This window comes from Haliaeetus albicilla, chromosome 26 (assembly GCF_947461875.1).
Source record: "Haliaeetus albicilla chromosome 26, bHalAlb1.1, whole genome shotgun sequence".
Classification (NCBI taxonomy): Eukaryota; Metazoa; Chordata; class Aves; order Accipitriformes; family Accipitridae; genus Haliaeetus; species Haliaeetus albicilla.
Window position 1 is genome coordinate 14,188,912 of NC_091508.1, and position 20,331 is coordinate 14,209,242.

Here is a 20,331-nt window from a genome sequence, read left to right on the forward strand (position 1 = left end):
TTTCCCTTTAACACAGCTATGCTTGTACTGCAACAGGTAACTAACTCACAAATTCTCTCCCTGCTTTCCATCAAAAGTTCATTTTAAACTTGGTGAGAATTTCTTGTAGTTCTAAAACGCATGGGAAAAAAAAAAAAAATTAATGCCCTGCCTCTCAGCAGGAACAAATGCAATGCACCCCTGTGCACGTGTGTGTTTATTCCCATGTGCAATCATCAAACTGATCAGAGGTGTTGAGGTAATTTCACATTCAAATAAACACCTTGTGAGCATTTATCGGAATGCCTAATCATTGAAACAAATGGGGCCGCATTTGCTGTGGTGGGCGCAGGCATCTATCTGGCGTGCTGTGCTCTGCCAATGCCCGGCTTAATACAGAAAACAAATGGAGGGAGCAGACCCACTGTGCAATTTTTAAATTGCTTCCCAACGTAGTGATTTCCTGACAGTGATTTTTCAAATGCAGCAGCAGCAGCAAGGCTCGCCCTGTCCTCCGCCAAAGAGCTTGGTCCAAGGGTCCCGAACAAAAACGATCCAGTGTGGTATGACCGGAGAAAACATGGATGCTAATTTCAAACTGCAGATGATATTTCAGTTTCTCAGCTCCTCTAACTCACAAAAAAGCCTGAAGGGACTCCGGTCTACAAACCCCTGCCCCAGCCCTCATTTTGAATTTGTTCCTTTTAATTGCCTTTGTGCCAAGAGGAAGGCTGGGAAATTTCTGTCCAACTAATGCTTTGCATGGGAAATAAAGGGCAGAAAACAGGAGTCTGGAGCAAGGAATTGCCAAGGTGACCATCCCCAACAGCTGCAGGTGTCCCACCAGGACTGCCGCCGGTGCAGCTTTAGGGAAGTGCCAGGGCATGTGTAACGTAACTGATACTAGAAACCATCAAAGAAACCCAGAACCTCAGCAACATCACTGGGAAATGCTATTTATGGCTCCTGCATGGTGCTGCATCGCACAAACAGCATATCTTGGGATATCCTTAATACTATGGACTGGTATTGCGGTCCTTACCTAAACTCATGCAGTATCAGACAGCATCAACCCACAGAAACAGTTAAGGTGCTTAACCATTTTTTTCCCTCTTACACCCATACACATCACCAGTGCCTGTGTCATTTTTGTACCTTTGCTTCGTCTCCGGCTCCGATACTGCTCAGTGTAGAAGGTTAGCTGGGTTTCATCGTCCGCCTCTGAACCAGAGTTTCCTTTGGCACGTCCAAACCCAATCCCACCTGCAAGCAATAGAGAGGAAAAAAAATCAGCCCTGTCAGCTGGGATGCATGGCAGCAGGGGGGAGCTGGGAGCTCCTTGGCAGAGTTGCTGGATTTGGCTGGCATCCACCGCTCCCAGCCCAGGTGCTCTGCTTGGGCTCACCAGAAGTGACCAGGGACTTTGCCACTCATGATTTCGCTGGTTCCTTTTTGCCCTCGTTAAGAATCAAGACCCCATGGTGCCAATTGCGATGTGAATGTAAGAAGATGCTTTCTACCTCCAGGAATATATTTTGCAAATGTATTGTAATGTATTTACAAAGAAAAACTCTGAATGTAGAAGCTGCTTTCCCCAAGGACACCTGCATAGTGAAGCCCAGTGAATTTTAGGTCTTTGCTTCAAAGCAAACCCAGCAGAGACAAGCAGCACGGGGCGAATACAGCACTCGGGAGGTGCTCAGGACCCCGCTGCATGGCAAGGGTCCGGCTTCCCTCCCTCAGCACCCACTTTGGTCCATTTGCTGCACCAGCTCGCCGTGCCGGCCAGCAGCATGCATCCCTGCAGCGGCTGGTACCAACAGCCATGGCAAGGAGCAGGACTGGCCCACGGTTTACCCGGCATCTCCCTCCCGGAGCTGGAGAGGGTGCAGAATGCTGGAGGAGCCTGGCTCGCTTCAGCCGCCAGACCCACCAAGGAGCGACAGATGCTTAAAAAGCGACACAGACTCTAACTGGCAGAAGTCCTTCAATCCTTGCAGAGTTTAAAGCAGAGAGGCCTCTGGGGGTTGACAGTGGCCCTTTAAACTGCCATTAAAATATTTTACTGTTTTTAAAAAATCCTTTATTCTAGGCAGAAGCACAATTTCCCCACTTCTTGGCAGGCGAACAGAAAACGAGCAGTGCCTTCTGCCCTCTGAAATCCTTAATCACCGTGATGAGAAGTGGCTGGCAGGAGCCAGAGGGACGCCGGGAGCTCGGCACGTGGCTCCTGGCCCGTCCGTGCCCCAACCTGGCCGCGCAGTGCCCTTGGACAGGGGGGTCAGGAAGAAGCTCCACCAGCTCCTTTCCTCCTGAAAGCAGCAGGCGAGGTGTCAGTGCTTGCACACAGCAGCATTTAGTGCTTGGACATGGGGGCTGGGGGCAGTTTACAGGCTTGCACCCCAAACCCTAACCCACCACCAGCCCCTCTTCAAACCCCCGTATCACAGCGAACATCCGACGTCACGATGCACCCCCACGCCAGGGACTGGGGTTTTGAAGGGCACAGCAAAGTGGTAAAACCAATAAGGCTTATTCGCATCAGCGAGGAAAATCTTAATTAACCTGGGCTTCTAATGCAGGCCCTCGGGCAACCAGCCAGGGCTGCAGTTCTGCTGCACATCCCCTTCTCCTGCTGAGCAAGGGCTGCCCAGGGCTCTCTCCCAGCCCGGGGCCAGGAGACAGACACCAGCTACCGGAGGGTTTTCCCCCCCACAGCTCGGCAGAGCCATCTCCTCTGCCCGGGAGAGGGACCTGGACGTCGCCTGCGCAGGCGGCACACGGCACGTCCCTCTGCCACCTTCCCATGGGCCAGACCTGGTCCCTTTTGTGCAGGCAGATGGCTGGGGATGGACAGAGGCAGCGATCTCCGGTGCTCACTCTGCTCTCGAACCCCACCGAGGTGAGCAAGGCAACCAGTGCAGGCAGCAGCCGCTCCACCAGCCACCATCCCAGCCCCCTCCAGCCGCCCCGCGTTTGTTTGCCGGCTGCATCTCCGTGATGGATGGCGCTGACATGTTAAATTACTCAGGCTGGATGTCTTCGGAGAGCTGGTGACAGCGATATTGCATTTTCTGATTACCCAGCACTGCGCAGGATGTATAAATACAGGAGTTGGGAGACCCGGCGCAGGTCCCCAGCCCGCAGCGGAAACGTCTCCTCTGCCCCAACACGTGGTGGCAGAGGTCAGCCTGGAAACACGAGCCCGGGGCAGAGAAACAGCTGCAAGGGATGCGCTTTCACCCCTTCACGCTGTCAAGGGTGCTGGAACACATCTTGGCGGTGCTTTTGGGGGTCCCGGAACCCAGTCGAGGCAGGCTGTAGGATGCAGGAGTGCTGATCCTCAACCGATCCCGCCGTGAACCTCATTTCACCTTTAACTGGCCCCAAAATCTTGCCAAAGCATCCCTGCGAGATGCTTGCGTTTGGGGCAATACCACCTGCACCAGCTCCGCCGGCTGGCCTCGGTGGCAGGCTGCTCGTGGGAGCACAGGGCTGGGGATGCTTGTGGCAGGACTGAGGATGCTCACAGCAGACAGCACCCATGTGAACAGGGATGAACAGGGAGAGTACCCAATTAAAGCCATACAGCCCTGCCTGCTCAGCCCTCTTTTTCTCTTAAAAAAGAGAAAGAAGCCCACCAAGTAACAGAAAAAGGATCCTAATCACCGCAACTGATTACAAAGCAGAATAAGATGCTTAAAAGAGAGAAGGACAGGGAAACAGCAACTTTGCACCTGTAACACACCAGCAACTGTCTGCAGCGGCTCCCCCAGGGAGCTACACCCCCTTTACACCCAGTTTACTCCTATTTAGATTTGAGAAAAACCAAAGCTCCCCCTCCTCGCCCGTACCCCCCCCCCCCCCGCCCCATTGCCTGGGGACCAGGCACAGAGAGGAGGGGGAGCTGGAGGAAGATGCTCTCCTTTCTAATCCTGTTTGCAGATTTACAAGCTCGTTAATCCGTTCAAATAGATCGCAGCTCAGCTACACACTGGGGCAGGGCGCTCGTTTTGAGCGCGACATTAATTTAGCGGGGAGTAAGGCGGGGTGCCAAGGCAAACACCTCTCGTTATGGTGTAATTAAAGATGGTAGCGTTAATGCTAAATGGGAACTAAGGAAATAAAATTCAGGAATTAGAGGCTCTGTCATCACCAAAGAGTTTGTTAGGTAAAGCCATGTGTATTTTTTAAAGGTGCACTTTTGTCCATTAAAAAAAAAAACAACACAAAAAAACCCAAAACCTGATATTTTAAATCCCTTCCTCAAAGCCAAGAGGTTACAGAGCATCTCAGGGAAGCAACTGTGGACGCAAAACAAATCAAAACTGAGTTAAAATAAAGAAATAAGTTACAGGAGCTGTTTGGATAACTCCTGTCTGAGGCCACGTTGACCTGGGATACGTAATCCCTCCAAGCTGGATGTTATAATAGAAGTGGGAGCTCATGTTTGTCCCCAGCAGTGCCACCCTGGGTGACACCTGTGTCCATGCATCCCCCCACCCCGCAGCCACAGCCCCACTGCCAATCCATAAGGATTTTCTGCATCACTCCCCTCCAGAAAAAGGGCCAAACCCTGTAGGCACTGCAGCATTAAAGACCCATGACCTCCCTACTCGACCGTGTTCGGTTCACTCCACCTCCACGCTTGCTTGCCCCATGCAATGCAGTCCCCTGGGTGTTCAACAAGCCCCCCTGCTCCCATGCTTCCCAGTAAAAACCAGATGAGGAGTCCCCTCCCCACCTCCCCAGTGCTGCGGTGAGGTCCACTCACTGAGGGCTGGCAGGGTGATGCAGAGCTATACAATTAGCTAAGTAGAAATTTTCAGTTTAATTAATTTACCCCTACCAGTCAACTGAAAAACCAAACATGGCCAGAGAAAGGTAAATTAGATGCAGTTCTAGGGAAGAAAAAAATACACACAAACATTTTCTTTTGAAATGTATCCAGTCAACACAAAAAAAAAAAAACCAATAAAGAAAAAAAGCCCTTTAAAAATGAAGCACTCTGCTCTGGTTTGTCATTGCAGCAGGGGTACGCGCGCACACACACTGGCTTCAGATGGTGAAAATTCTTCCTCCTCATTGATCTTCCCTTTTCCTTCTGCCTATGCCCAAGAAACCACACTGGGGCAGGTGGTGCAACACCCAGGTGACGGCCTCACGGCTCCCACCATGGAAAACTGGGATCACACCGATCCCAGATGACAGCCCTCGCGCAGCTGTGAAGGGTTTGATTTTCTGCAAGGACCAACTCAAGGAGCTGGATGCGATGCGTTGCCTTGGATGAGGTGAAAGCTCCCGGCTGAACCCCAAAAAAGCTTCGCCAGCAGAACGCGATGCTCCGTGGGTACTGCGGGACAGACGGACGGGGCGAGGGGGGAGGCGGAGGGGTCCTGGCGAGAGCAGGGACCGTGGGCTCTCCTCCCTGGGCTAACTTTGGGTAACTCATGGCTCAGCCAAGAGCTCTAAAACACGAGAAGCCGCAGCCCCGATAAACAGCACATCCCTTCTCAGGCAGAAGGAGCTATTAACGGCTTATTTGTTCTCAAAGCCAGGGTGCTTTTAAAGGCCTGCCCCAGGAGAGGGCACCAGACCCCCTCTCTGCACAAACCGGCCTCCCCCCAGGGCACCTCCCAGCCCCGCACCCCAAAATCCCACCCAGCCATGGGGAGGGTGCGCAGGGGGGTCCATCGGCCGAACCCGCATCCTCAGTCCCTGCACCGCCACCTCTCCCCACGGTTCCCAATCGCTTCCCAGTTTAAGCCCCGCTCCTCCGACGCAGCTGGGTTGGGATGCTCCGGGTAGCAGCCTGGCTGCATTTTGGGAACCAGTACACCCAGACCCTCTCGGATGCAGCATCCCTCCCTCCTGCACTGCCACCCTCAGCAGAGATATCCTCCTTCCAGCACCTCAGCTCTTATCATCCTCTCTGTCCCTCTATTATTTATAAACTCTAAATGCACTTCACTCGATAAAAGTGTTTGGGGAGAAAGTTTGTATGAAAAAGGCATTAGACAAAATAAAGTTATATGGTACTGTAAATGGAGAGGGTGGTATGGGTTTTTTGGGTTTTTTTTTTGAAGTCGATCTTCTCCGCAAAATACGACCTTTCTCAGAGCTGTTAGAAACACTTAGTGCAGAATCAGATTTAATGACAAGTAATAGGCAGCAGTTTAAATGCACTTAGTGCAGGGAAGCAAAGCAAGGCAAAGCTTATCCCAGATTCGGTTTTGTTGGGCTGGGGCGTTGGGTTCTTTGTTTTCTGGTTTGGTTTCTGGTGCAGGAGTGGCACTTAGAGCCCTTTCAGAGCCTTTCCATAAAGGAGGAAATCCTTTTGCTGTGCATGGTTCCTGCAGGGAGAGCGCTCCAGCTGTAGGGCTCTGACGAGGTTAAGCATTAATTAAATTGAACTGTGAGAAAATAATTACACACATGCATCCGTCAGGCCGGCTTGTCACTACCCAGTAACAAAGTTGGATGCAAACTCCATCAGTGGAACTGTCATGTGGCTGTTAGAAGGAAATAAATGCATCCCAAACGGACAATTTCATTTAGGGGGAGGAAAAAAACCCATGGATTGCAAAGGATTAATGAGGCGAAGGGTTTGTGTTTGCAATTGGATGTAAAATGCAAACATCGTGAGTTGTGATATCATGGCTTAACCTTAATGTTCGATAGCACTCCAACTGCTCGCCCGCCAGAGGGACCGCAGGCTGTCAAAACAAAACCTCCAGCACAGGAAAGGTGCAGGAAAAGGCATGGATACGGCCTCAGCAGCAGCGCCCAGCCACGGCTTTTGCAAGTGAAAAGAAATTTAAATTAAATGGAAAAAAGGATGGGATGGGGCTGTGGGGAGCGGGATCTCCACTGGAGATGCTGGAACTGGCTTGCTTTTTGGGGCTGCTCACTGATTTCTGATGATTGAGACCTTAAAATCTTTTTTCTAGGGCATGCCAGTGAGGGTTCCCATAAGAAACCCAAGGAAACCACGGTAGGCTGGGCACCAACACCACGGGGACTCACCCTGCTCCCAGTGCAGACAAGGGAACAGCCGCGGCAGCACCTTCCCAGCTAACCTGGGTCCTTCCCTTCCAGCCATCCTCTTCCCTCCTACCAGAGCTGAGCACTGGGGTGCAGTGAGACACCCCCACCCAAATTTGCAGCACCTTTGGGACCACTGCAACCAGCTCAGGACCGGAGCAGCTCGAGGTGCTGGTGCCCAGCTCCTCTCCATCACCTCCCCTCGCCCGCAGCCTGCTCCAAAACCCTTCCCCAGCCCCACGACTCGGCGTGCAAGAGCCTGCCCGGCGCGGGGCTGCTGGAGCAGGCACCCCGGCATACCTGAGACGCACACCCAAGGCCCCGGGGAAAGAGCCAGAAAGCAAAATATAGTGACAGCCACGGCGGGGAAGATTTGTGGCCGGGCAGCTGGGCATGCTCTGGCTCCCGGGGGAACAGCGCAAGAGTCCCAAGGGAGACAATTTTGTTTTCTCCACCACGGGTCTGGGCGAGCCTGCTGCTTTGGACCTGCTGGACAGCCCAGCTGTAACTGCCCGTGGCTAAGGACTGCCAGCGGCCGAGGCAGGGAGGGACGGAGGGCGACCTCGCTGAGCACCACGAGCAGGTTGCCACATAGAACCCAGCAGCCAGAGGGGAAATTCGGCTCCTCATCCCAACATTGGGTGCAAGTTGGTCTCCAACCCTCGTGTTGAGGAAACACAAGTCTGGGCAGAAGTAGAGAACAACCCAAGGGCTTTCTTGTCCTGGTATCCACTGACTATTCCCGCAGCCACTAACGGACAGAGGGACCCTGGGGGGTAGCAGGGATGGGGTGAAGGTTGGGAAGAGCTCCCCTTGCCCCAGGGCACGCTCTGGCGTGGTGCAGACGGGGATTTGTGGGGAGGCAGGGGAGCACCAGCACAGGGAGGTGGGAGATGGAGGGTGCGTGTCCCTAGAGATGGGGGACAAGCCGGGCTGGCTCGGGGCCACACTCTGCTCCCATGCAGCCAGGGGCTCTGCCTGCAGCCCGGCATCGTGTCTCCTCCTAAGCTTGGCTGCGTGGATTAATTGACTTGCTCTATTAGGGACTAAAAAGCCTCTTACCTTCAGGCAATTCAAAAGTGAAATAAAAACAAACAAACAGGCTGGAGTAGGGAATCAGGGAAACTTCACCAGACAGTCGCTGTGGACCCCAAAGCACCTGCACACACACACGCCAAAATCCAGATACACGTATTTGAGTAACTACTAGAAAACAAACCAAATAATTTAAACCAGTTAAAGAGTCAGAACATTTTCTTCACACTAAGTGAATAATTTATGGGCAGAGCTATAATAAAAAAAGCCCTCTCTGGGCCTGTATTGCAGGAAAATGTATCCAGAATAAAAGATCACATTTCAGACTCATAAATAAATGAAAAACAAAACCAACAGTAAACAGAAATAAAAGTATTTCCTCCCCAGCCCCCAGCACTGCCACAAAGACCGGCAGTGCACTGGGCAGTCCATGGTCAAGGGACCCCCTCCTGCCCATCATCTCTGGAGGGACCCTGACACCTCTTCCTCCTCGCCAGCTAGAAATCTGGACCCAAACCCGCTGTACTCACTGCTTAACCCAGAGCCATTACTGTTTTAAGCAGCGACAGCAATAGGAGGCGGCAGTTTCCCTTGTTGAGAGGCAACACAAGGACCAAATCTTGCTCACAGGGCTGTTCCAGCCAAACCTCCTCCTGTTGCTCTAGCGCAGCTGGCAAACAGGCTACAAATGAAACTCAGCAGCCCCCAGCACGCTTTTGCATGGTACAGCCTTTAGAGCCATGAAGGCTGCTCCCACGCTCTGCGTGGCCCCTAAAAAAAAATAATTCAAAAAAACCCCTAAGCACTGGGAAAGTGCAAAAAAGAGAGGTCCCAGTACTGTGAGTTACCACGAAAATGAACTTCACCCCTTCCTCCGAAATCAAAACTTGCCAAGAGACTGCATTTCACTCCCATCAAACTTTGGTTAGCCGGGGCAGCTGGCAGGGACCCTGGACCTGCAGCAGACCTGGATAAATCCCTGGGGGACCCACGAGGTGACACCACTCCCCTCAGGCCATCCAGAGGATGCTGCGTGGGGTTTGCCCCTCTTCACCCCATCACGGAGCAGCTCTGGGGTCCCCATGCTCAGCAGTGAGGATGAGGAGCTCCTGCCTTCTTCCCCAACCAAACTCCTCTGGCCGTGGCCAAACCCAGGGCACCGGAGGAGCAGCCGGTGACCGCGACAGCCTACCTCGGGGCCGGCTCCGGCGTTTCCGTCTCCCCACGGACGTGCTGCGCAGCGCAGGCTGGAGCTGCCCGATCTCAATGGGCGTGTTGGTGCGGAAGCTCTCCTTGAACTTCTGCATCAGGGACTCCACCGTCTCCTGCGTCACCTCGGGAGCTGCAACACCGGCAAAGGGACTGCGGTTAAAAGAGGACCGGGCCACCACGTCCCCGCTGCCCGTACAACCCCTTCCTCGCAGAGGACAGCGTGAGCCGGAGCCAAGTCCTTGGGCAGGAGCTCTGCCAAGGTGGGACAGACCTTGAGGTCACCCTCCAAAGTCACCCACGGGGACCCATCCAGCACTTTTCCAAGTCCTACCAAAGCCACAAAAATTAGAAAATTGTGAGTTTACGGAAATGGCATTTTTCACGCTGCTCTCCAGTGTTTTGGATTATTCCTTGCCTCTTCCCCCATGTGCATGCAGGGCACTTGGAAGCATCGTGCCTTTATCCAAGCTACAGCCTGAAGGGTTAAAAAACACACAGGAACCCCCCCGGGCACTGAGCTGGCTTTGGGTCAGGTTTAACTCTGCCCCGGGAGCTCAGAGTTGAACCCCAGGCTTGGCAGCCTTTTGGGGGGGTTGGATACTCCCCAGCAGGCAAGTTTGGGATTACGGAGCGATAGGCAAGGCTGGGGTGGGAGCCAGGCGAACAACGTACAGCTGGTCCAGGCATGCTCTGAGCTGCAGCAGGAATCCCTGGGGTCTTCCAGGGGCTGCGCTCACATGGCAGGCAGCAGCACCTGAGCTCAGCAAACAGCTTGCTGCAACACCCCACAGCACATCACAGCTTGCTGATATTTAAGCAATTCCTCTCCTTGCTCTCCTCCCCCCCCCCCCAAAATTGTCCTATGAAACTCACCACCCACCCGCACAACAGGCAGTTACGGGAAATCATGAAACCACTCGCAAAGGGCAAAGATGAAATTCAGGATCAAAAGGTTTGTCATCCTGCAGGCCACAGAGGTCTCCCAGGTTTAACAATCAGTTTGGCCTCTGTCGGCTCCTTGAATAAACTCATTAGCAGAACATAACCTCTGTCCTGTCTCCATCTGGAGACACACGAAGCCCCTCCGATTAGCTCCTGAAGCTCTCCCTGCCCACAACACGCCTGTGCAGGGCTGGCAGGCATCACCAGCCCTATAGCCACCCCACATCCCACTCGGGTAAGAAATGAGCACCTTGGAGGTCCCCAGCCTGCCGGGATGATGGGCTGATGCATCATCCCACTGCATCTCCCGGGTCCAGAGACACATCAGATCTGTATGGAACTCCTCGGGCACCCGGTGAGCTCGGGGTGTGTAACTGCTCCGGACCATGGACTCTAATTCCCTTCGCAGCAGGCCATTTTAGTGCGAAATGAGAAGCTGGCCATGCAGGACGAGGCATTTGTAATCCTAGACAAGGATTTGACTTAAACGCATAGTCTGCAGCAGACTCCTCCAACAGCCACCCACACTGCAGGAGCGGAGAGCCCCGACCACCCCGTGCCGCAGGCACTGCCACACCAGCCCGCAAAGCAGCTCCCCCTTCCTTCTCCCCAAATCCCGAAGGCGATGCCCCTGGCCTCCCCAGGGTTGAGAGCCTTTAGACCACCCCAGGGTGCTCTTCTACCCCCGCAGGCTGCAGAGAAGGTACTGAACTCTCCCGGGGGCATTGGGAGAGGGAGCGCCGAAGAAGAGCAGAGTGGCTGTTGTGCCCGTGGGCGCACGTGCATCGGGAGGGCTCGGGAGAGGATCAGACTCACTGGGCGATGGAGAGACGAGGATCAAACCCGCTGCCTGCGTAAGCACCGAAGGTGGGAACCATTTCGGGAGAGCTCCAGAGAGAGGGTGGCCTAAGGGACCAGCTATGTTACGTCTTCCAATTATTCGACACCAGGCTCCCCCAGGCACCATGGATCAAAGGCAGAGCTCCCCAAAGTCCCCTACATTTACAGCAGGTGCGGCCAGATCCTGTGGCATCGGATGTCCCAGCAAGCAGCATCATAGGGGGAAAAAAAAAATTAAAAAAAAATAAAATCAAGAGCAGAGAAAGGTCTCCAAAGAGCACCTAGTCCCAGCACTGACAGCACACATCCAACCCCTTCTTGCAGGGCTCTTCCGAGGTGCCGGGGAAGGATGCTGCAGCAGCACTGGTGCAACTCAGCACCCCGCCGCCGTGTTTGCGGGAGAAAGCCCATCCCTGCAGCTCCTTTGCCTGGGAGCAAGCGTAGCAGGGCCTCCCCACAAACAGATGGCAAGTTATTTGAACCTCGGGGCTGTGCGATTTATAACGTGCGCAAGTGGAGCAGGGAGCTCGGGAACCACACGGCTGAGGCTTATTTACCGAAAGGAGGCCAGAAGGAGAGCGCGGGAGGGGAGGAGGAGGGGGCCATGCCTTCAGCTAGCGACGGAACGCGGCGAGGTCGCAGCTTTCGTGGTCCCTGCTTGGCTGATGGGAGCAATCAGCGCCACGGTGATCGTACCCCATCTGGCCACCACGCTCGGCACATCCATCCAGAGGCATCTGCTCGCGCGCTCGTCAGCGGAGCGAATGGAAAAGCGGGGGGGCGGGGAGCATTACCTTCACGGGGAGAGGGTCCCTGCAGTCACCGGCTATTTGCGATGATGTTACAAATACTTATTCCAGGAATGGGAGGAAAAAGCTGGTGCATCTCACTGTTCTGCACAGCTTGTGTGCCAGCACATCCTTGGCCTCTTCATGCCCCTGAGCTCGGGGGTTTGGAGTAAAGGGAAGGAAGAAAAACAGGGAGGAAAAAAAGAAGGGGGAGAAAGAAAAAAAAAAAAAAAAACATGGGAGGGAAAAAAACAGAGGGTGAGAAAAAAAACAGGGGGAGGAGACAAAAAAGGGGGAGGAAAAAAGCAAACACACCCCACACAACCCCCTTGTTGACATGATCTCGGCAAGTGGAGTTCAACATGGCCAACGTGGAGAAAACCCTCACTGACAAATGAAAGGTAGCTGGGCTTCAATTGAACGAACATCAAGGGTCAAGGATAAAGGAAAGACCCTTCATGCACTGCCAACTGTGACAACAGGGAGGGGGAAGAAACCAACGCACCGTAACGTAATGAGGCACGGCACTCACCGAGGCTGCTGGGACCCTGTTGACTATGGGGTGTCCATCACATCCATAAAAGCGACACAGTCCACCGCAAACTGCCACCTGGGCTTTGCCACCCGGGGATTTCCATAGTCAGCCATCTGAGTCTGGACAGCCGAGGGTAGGAACCCACCTCCCACACCGATGCTTCCGCGGGCATCACACAACCGCACAGCAAACACGAGTTCGCACACGCGCAGCACGCGTGCTTGGCATTCCCGTCTCCCCCGGAGGTTTTAATTGTTCTGAAAAGGATAGGAACACACACTACCGCAGGGTAGTGCAAAGCTTCAAGCAGCCCAGGCTGTGCGGGCCAAGCAGGGGCTCAGCCGCCGGCTCCCGGCGCTGCCGCGGTACCCGCACCCTGCTCCGCTCCCCAGCGCCCGGGCACCGGCTCCTCCCAACGATGGCCGAACACGATGCAGATTTAGAAGCGATAGGACCGTCCCCTCCTTGAGCGAAGCTTGCCAAACCGCCTTCTCTCCCATCCCCAGTTTCCAGGAGCTAAACCCATCAGGGATATTGAGCTCACAGCTTCGTCACCACATTGAGAATTTCTGCAGCCTGGCAAAGGGGGTGAGATCCACCCCGAGGTTTGGCACGACGCTATGATCTTAATCTCACCCCGTCCTATAGCAAGGGCCTTCGACAGCCTAACAACCCCAGGAACAAGCTGAAGCAGACGAAGCGCGAGGCTCTTCAGCCTCCGCAAAAGTCAGCTTCCATCTCCGGCAGCGATTTAAGGACACAGCTGAAGGTCACCGTACCTTTGTAAAGCACATTACATGTTCCCAACGTACACCTCCCTCCTGTCCACCCCCATACGCTATTTTGAAAGCGATTTGCTCTCCTTAAGGCTCCCTTATTCGTTTGCACGTCTCCCACAAAACAATTCATACCAATAGCCTTTTCTTCCTTCCTTCCTTTTTGCTGGCACAAATTGCAGTGGGAAAAAGACGTTGTTTGGCTTAAAAATTACGACGACAACAAAAAAAAAAGTTGTCAACTGAACAATATGAGCAATGTTTGGGTAAAAATACATTGCAATGGAGATGGGAAGCGGCAGCGTTCGTTCCACCCCCAGTGCAGCCAGGAGAGCTGTACCCTTCCCAGACACATAGGCTGGTTATGGGGGGCTGTTTTGAGGAGGTACCAAAACTAGTATCTCAGCAGCTTCAGTGGCCAGGACAGATTCTCCAAAACAGAGTCCCAGGCTTGGATCGGCGCAACCACCCATAACCTGTACTTAAGAGACGCGCTAGCTGTGTACTTCCACTGGTTGCACTTGGATGGTGCCTCCACCATCCCAGGACGTTCCTGAGGGTCCAGCACAAGAGACAAGGAACTGAAAAACCCCTCTGACTGTGCAACCTGTTTTCTGCCAGCTGAGGCAGGATGGAGCTGGTGGTGATAGAAATGCTCTATAGCCCTTGGAAACAAACCCTCAACTTCACGGAGATATTTTAGGGTCTTCAGATGTGGCCTCAGAGGATGCCAATGAAGCAGCCGTACCACTCACTGCAGAACTCCCCTCAGGCTAAGCTAACACTCCTGCACCCCACAGAGACCCTATATCCACCGAGGACCTGGCAGCCCCACTCGATGCTGCACGGGACCCTGGTAGGGCAGGGGAAGGGCAGCAGCTTCTCCCCAAACCAGGCTCGACACCTCGTGCTGCTGCTGGGAGAGCTGGACAGCCCCACAGCTTGGTTTTTGCAGCATGTTAAAACAGAGCAGTGAGGCTTAAGGTCTGCAAAAGTGCCAGCTTCCCCAGGTCTCCCAGTCTTTGGTGTCTGGCTTAAAGTTTCGGTCCCCGGAGCCACGACAGTCCCTGTACTCCTCACACAGCACTTGCACTCCTATAGCTGCAGGGAAAGACTATAAAGGCAACAGCAGCTTCTCTTAGAGCTTCCCACACTAGGTATTGAGTAAAACATATTTTTTAAAAATATAGGTTTTTAAGCATCTGATTTTCCCATCCCTCTCTTTGATTTCTGAGAGTCAGAGGGCAAGTTATCGATTCCTCAACATTACCAGTGCTTAAAATGCTCCCAGAGTTTTGGAGAGAGGAGTAACTCACAGAGCGGCTCAAGAGCTGCTCGACTGAGCACGCCGCTTCACTGGAATCAAAGTGTTTTGCAAGAACACGTCAAACTCAATCAAGGATTAAATAGAAAAGTTTGGGTGCAATTAGAATTCAAGGTTGGTGGGATTTTTACCTCCTGACCCGTGCACGCATTCGTGACGGCACCCACGGCCATGTGTAGGACATGGCCCCCCCATCTCGGACACCAGCTCTTCTCCATGCCCACCTCCTGCCCTCTCACTAACTGCTTCCAGTATTTTTCAAATAAGCCACTTTTTCTAGGCACAGGGGAGGGTACTCTCCTGGGAATCGCTGACGCTGGCTTGAAAGGTCTAATGCATCATCACATCCGTAATGCACCACGTAAACATCAGGTATGTGTAATGCAGTTTAATAACATTATAATTGTAACCTCCAAATCAAACCTCTGAGTTTCAATAAGCTTATTTTGCTGTTTCTGGATCGATATTTTGGAAATTTTTATTCTACAAAGTATTTCAAGAAATCGACTTTCTGATCCTATTTGGGATGAGCATAAATTTCACAATACTGGAAGTCTTCCACATGGTGGAAACCCTGTTTTCTCACCAGCTCTAAATAATGGGTGTTTGTTGCTTTTCGAAGCATGAAATAAGCAACGGTGTTTGTTCTGAAACTGGGATGTGGACTGATTTTCAACAGTGCCACCCTGAAGGTACTAGGCTCCAGAAAGCAGAGAGCTTTACTAGCATAAAATTAGGCAATTACACTGATGCCTATGTGATGATGGTGGGATAGATTTGTACAACAGCTTCACACATGTTGGGATGAAAACACATTTGGAGAGCAACTTCCTGCCACGGAGCGTGATGGATATGGCAAAAACATGAGAAACACTGAGAACTGTAGCTCTCCATGTCTTTCTCCAGCCACCAAACACCTCTACCACCTCTCAAGCAAGAGTCTCTGTCCCCATGGGTCCCCTGCTCTCCATTAGTCCACATCACATGCTACGCGCAGGCACACCGTGTCCAAGAAACACTGGGAGACTGCTGGCTGCATTACGCAACCAACGTAGGAGATATATATATGGATATATATATTTAAAATAAAAATATATATATATACATAAAAACATCAAAACAAAGCACAAATAACCACACATACCGATACATCAGGGGACCAAGCACCTCCTGCAATGCATACATCTCCAAGCCATCCTTAGGCAAACCCATCAGGGGAAATGACATACGTGGCACCGCGCGCTTTGCTGGAACTGGCCCCCAGCCCAGCCTGCCAACGCGGCGCGAGGGAGGATCAATCTCTCCCCGAGAAGCTCTTTTACACAGAGGGGTTTTCAGACGCGGCAACAGAGGGATATGGGAACCCAGGAGCATTTTGAAAACAGGCTTGTATTCCATCCATCTCGACTTTTTCTTTCTTTTCTCTCCTGGCCCTTTTTGTTGAATTTTAAAATAGAGAAGGTATAAGTTTTTTGAACATAAGTATTAATATATAGAAATTAATACATTAATAGGTTATTATATACATTAATAAAACTCTTGCTATAAAAATAGATTTTCATACGTAAAAATCTAATTTTAATTGCAAATTGGAGGGGGAGGGTAGCAGAAGAAAAGATAAAACTTTATTCGAGATGTCTCCTTTGAAGGAAACTGAACAAATGTACTTTCCTCCTTCATATATTCATGAGATGACTGCTTCCCTATCCCGTTCTCCACCACCCTCAGCTCTGGGCTTGGAGCCAGCACAGTCCTTATCTGGTACGAGGCAGGGAAAAAAAAAAAGACTGATAGGATCAGAAGTTTTCAGTAGTTTAACAAATCTGCCAAAAAAAAAAAAGTCTCCATTGGTTTTTAATAAAGCTTGGGGCATGTGACAGAGAAGGGGGAATGCCGGGAGAGGCTGGTGTGCAGCACAGGAGGTGGATGGGGACCTGCGCTGGGTCAGCGTCCCACAATGGGGATGGGGACCCCAGGGAGCACGAGGGGACCCCCACAACCCCCCTGACCACACACCCGCTCTTTGCTTTTCTTCTTTATTGCAAAGCTTTGCCATTCCCCCCATCGACAGAGAGCAGGAGGTAATATCTGCAGCTCCTGTCCTTGTCACAGCAGGGTGAGCTGCTCCTCAAACTGGCAGAACCCAGGGAACACCCAGCCCTCCGGGAAGGGGCACCCGGAGCCAGAGCACACGGCAGCACCCTCCCAGCACCGGCTGCCCTGACCCTTCTTCATCCTCTCTCCAGTCACGGTGCTCAATCGCTTCCCAGCTAATTGCCTCCACTCATGTGTGCAAACTAACCGTTTACTGGAAAATGCCACGGAATGTTAATTTCATTCGGAATTGGGTAATTGCAAAGCACTTCCATTTTTTTATTATAGGAAATGAATAAGCATTGTATTAATAGCATCGTTTCCAACTCCGACCACAATCACGGCCCCATCGACGGAGGCTGCGAGTTATTTGTCACCCTGCACTTCCCCTGCCTTTCTACCTTCCTCCTTGCCCTTCCACCCACCATACTCCTGACTTCCCATGATGGTAATTAAGATAACGCAATATAATTATAAACACATCGCGACAGACCAAACGCTTAAGAGCCACCGTCCAATGGTTCCCACCTCTGCCTTGCACCTTTGCATAACAAGCACCTTGCAAAAGCGGATGGGTCTCTTGTGCTCCTTGGGCTGCTACCAGCTGGGTTTGACCTTCGCAGGAGCTGTTTCTAAGCAGGAAACCCACCGCTCTTCTACGGGGCAAAGACTTTTCTAGCACACCCCTCCCCTGACACCTACAGGGCACTGCAGATTGGGATTGTTCAGCCTGCAGAAGAGAAGGCGCTGGGGACACCTTATTGTTGTCCTTCAATACTTAAAGGGGGCTTATAAGGTGAGGACCGACTTTTTAGTAGGGCCTGTTGCAATAGGACGAGGGGCAATGCTTTTAAACTAAAGGAGGATAGACTCAGACTAGATACAAGGAAGAAATTTTTTACAATGAGGGCGGTGAAACCCTGGCAGAGGTTGCCCAGAGAGGTGGTAGATGCCCCAACCCTGGAAACGTTCAAAGTCAGGCTGGACGGGGCTCTGAGCAACCTGATCTAGTTGAAGATGTCCCTGCTCATCGCAGGGGGGTTGGACTAGATGACCTTTAAAGGTCCCTTCCAACCCAAACCATTCTATGATTTGTTCTTTTACCCCATTTCTTCTGCAAGCAAAAGTCTTTGGCCATGGGACGCTGCCCCATCTTCCCCTGCCCCAGCACCACGAAGGTCCAGGCCACCAGAGACTGCTTCCCACCATCTCCGCTCTAATGAAACCATTCACTTACAATTTTTTTATGAAACACTGCAACTTCTTCGCTTACGTGGTGAGCAGAGAGGAGCAGGGAAGATGGGCAGACCCTCAGCAGCAGCTAATGCTCCTCAAGTTATAAAATAATTGAAAAGTTAAATAAGAACACCCTGGAGAAAGCTTCCTGATTTGGTGCTAACAGGCACATGAAGCGGCCCAGGCTAATGTTGCGTGGAGGAGAGACACCAGCTTGAGAGCACAGTGCTGACCTCCAGCTCCCTTTCTCCATCACACATCTACAACTCCACAAATCCAGAGGAAAAACTGCCCTGTGGAGCCAGCTGGGGCAGAGGCCCACCAAGGGCAGGAGAAAGCCCCAACCCCATCTGGCCGAGGAACCGCCGCTGGGCGATGAACCTGGAGGCAGCAGCACTTTGGCATCTGTAAAATGAGCGTGAGCGAGTCCCAGCACCCCTAGGGATGGGTATGGGCAGAGAACAGCAACGGCCAGCAAACTGGGGTGGGAAACGTGGCACAGCAGCCCCTCTCCGGTCTCAACCATTACCCAGCTCCCTGCTCGGCAGCGCGGCGCAGAACAAATTTGTTAGTCGGAAATTAAATTTCCTTTGCCCAACCAGCAAGGTGATACCTTCTCATGGTACCAGCAACCCTGTGCCACACGCTGGGGAGAACAAGGGAGCAACGTCAACCCCAAGAAGGGCAAACCACCAAAACCCCGTATTGCAATGGGGCCAAGGAGCTTCAGCCGTGCATGCGTGGCAAAAACACCACCAGAAGGAGACCCCTGCCGTGGCAGGGACCAACCGTCCCCCACACCGGGAAGCACATGGGTGCAGGAAAGAAGGAGCCGAGAGCCGGTTTGTTAGCTCAGGAGAAGACCTGGAGCTGAGGGAATGCCCAGAGAGCCCAGGCTATCAAAAGCAAACTATTTCCAAGCCACAGGGGTGAGGCAGAGAGGCCGAGCACAGCCAGACCCTGCAGGACCCCACGGGTGAGTCACAGCAAACGCTGTAACTCAGCGGGGCCGTCAGAAAGGATTGATTTGAAGCACCTTGTTAATAAGTTTCCTCTCCCGCTGGTCCTTCGGGTAGGTCACTGCCTAATGATAAATGGGGCTGGAAGGTGCCTGCAGACCTAATATCAGCGCAGGTGCCCGGCCTCGATCCATCTTCCTTAGGAGCCAGCTGACAAAACTGTCTCGGTGCCGTAGCCAGGTAAAACACAACTGATAGGAAGAGGAGATGCAAACAGAGCGAAGAGCTGGTGCTGCAGCTGCCCTCCCCATAAAACCCATAAGCCCAGTACAGACCGATGGGCAGAACATCTTGTACAAACCGACCGGCAGAGCCGCAAGGCTGCTAAAAGCCAAGGTGAAGAAGCACTGAGCATCATGGACTGAGACAAATGCATCGCTCTCATGCAGGTAACAGGACCTGGAGCAGCCTCAGCTCTAAGCCACGCATCCCAAGGGCTGCCCGAGTGCTCACTAGCATCTATATATTTCCAGCAGAAATGGGGAACACTGTCAGATTGTTCTCCTTCATCCCAGGCCCCACACCCTCTTCTCCTGGTCACCCTGATTTCAGAAACCGGTAGCAGGTTTTTGCTCTGTGCTGACACCATGGAAGGACAGCCCTGGGCAGAGCTGAAGCTCTCCCAGGTCCTCTGCGTTGCACGCAAGGCAGCTGCAAGATGCAACCCAGCACGGAAACCCAGGAGAGGAGAGGACACTTGAGATCCCCCAAGGTTTCCCAAGGGGAATAAAGAGCCACCATATTTTTTTAGATTTTGCACTGTGGGGGGAAAGTAAAAAAAAAAAAAAAAAATCATCTTAAAGTTAATCCTGGTCAACAACTGGCCTACAACCCAGCTACGCCTTAAATAATGTAGTGCTTTATCAAACATTCATAGCAGTGCACAAAGTGATGAACAATGCGCGCCTGGCATTTATATAAATATAGTTCCTGATGGCTTGTTTTCCTTGGACAGCCAAAACTTCACAGCTTATCTTCTGTGAGCTTGTGATTTAGCCTGGATGAAAAACACTTTGGACATCTGGGAAAACAGGGCTATTGCACACGCAACTGCCACGACATCACCAGGCATCAGCAGCCCCACAAAACCCAATAAAAACCCACGTTAAAAGAGCGTTGCTGACCTGAGGAGTCACAAGCCACGCGGCTGTGGCTGGGAGATGGGGATGACCACAGGTATTTCTTCTCACAAGATGTCCTGCAGCATCGGGGTGAGACCAGCCCAAGCCTCGCAAAGCGGTGATAAAATAGCAGGACTTCAAAAAAACCGCCACCCCTTCGGGATGTTCAGCAAAATATTAGCATATTAAAACACCCCTTTCCTCTTCCATTCCCTATGGCACCACCAGAAGCCACTTTTCCGTCTGCTTCTTCCCTTCTCTGTCTCATGAAATCAGTGAGCGGGATACAGCGAAGGGAGGGAAGAAAACCAAGAAAACCACATCAGGAAATCCAACCTACCAGCCTTTTCTCAACAGCAACACTTGCTGTAGGCCAGGAAAAGCCC

General features: G+C 52.3%; 1 protein-coding gene across 2 annotated transcripts in view; it reads right to left on the reverse strand.

Moving 5' to 3' along the window:
* Nucleotides 1-20,331, reverse strand: part of ASTN2 (astrotactin 2) — a 360,503-nt gene that overhangs the window by 239,034 nt on the left and 101,138 nt on the right. For both annotated transcript variants that reach the window (XM_069771376.1, XM_069771377.1), the window contains exons 4-5: nucleotides 9,251-9,400; nucleotides 1,135-1,242 (exon numbers count right to left, since the gene is read on the reverse strand). In XM_069771376.1, the coding sequence (XP_069627477.1) occupies nucleotides 1,135-1,242; nucleotides 9,251-9,400 (258 nt within the window). The remainder of the gene's footprint in view (nucleotides 1-1,134; nucleotides 1,243-9,250; nucleotides 9,401-20,331) is intronic.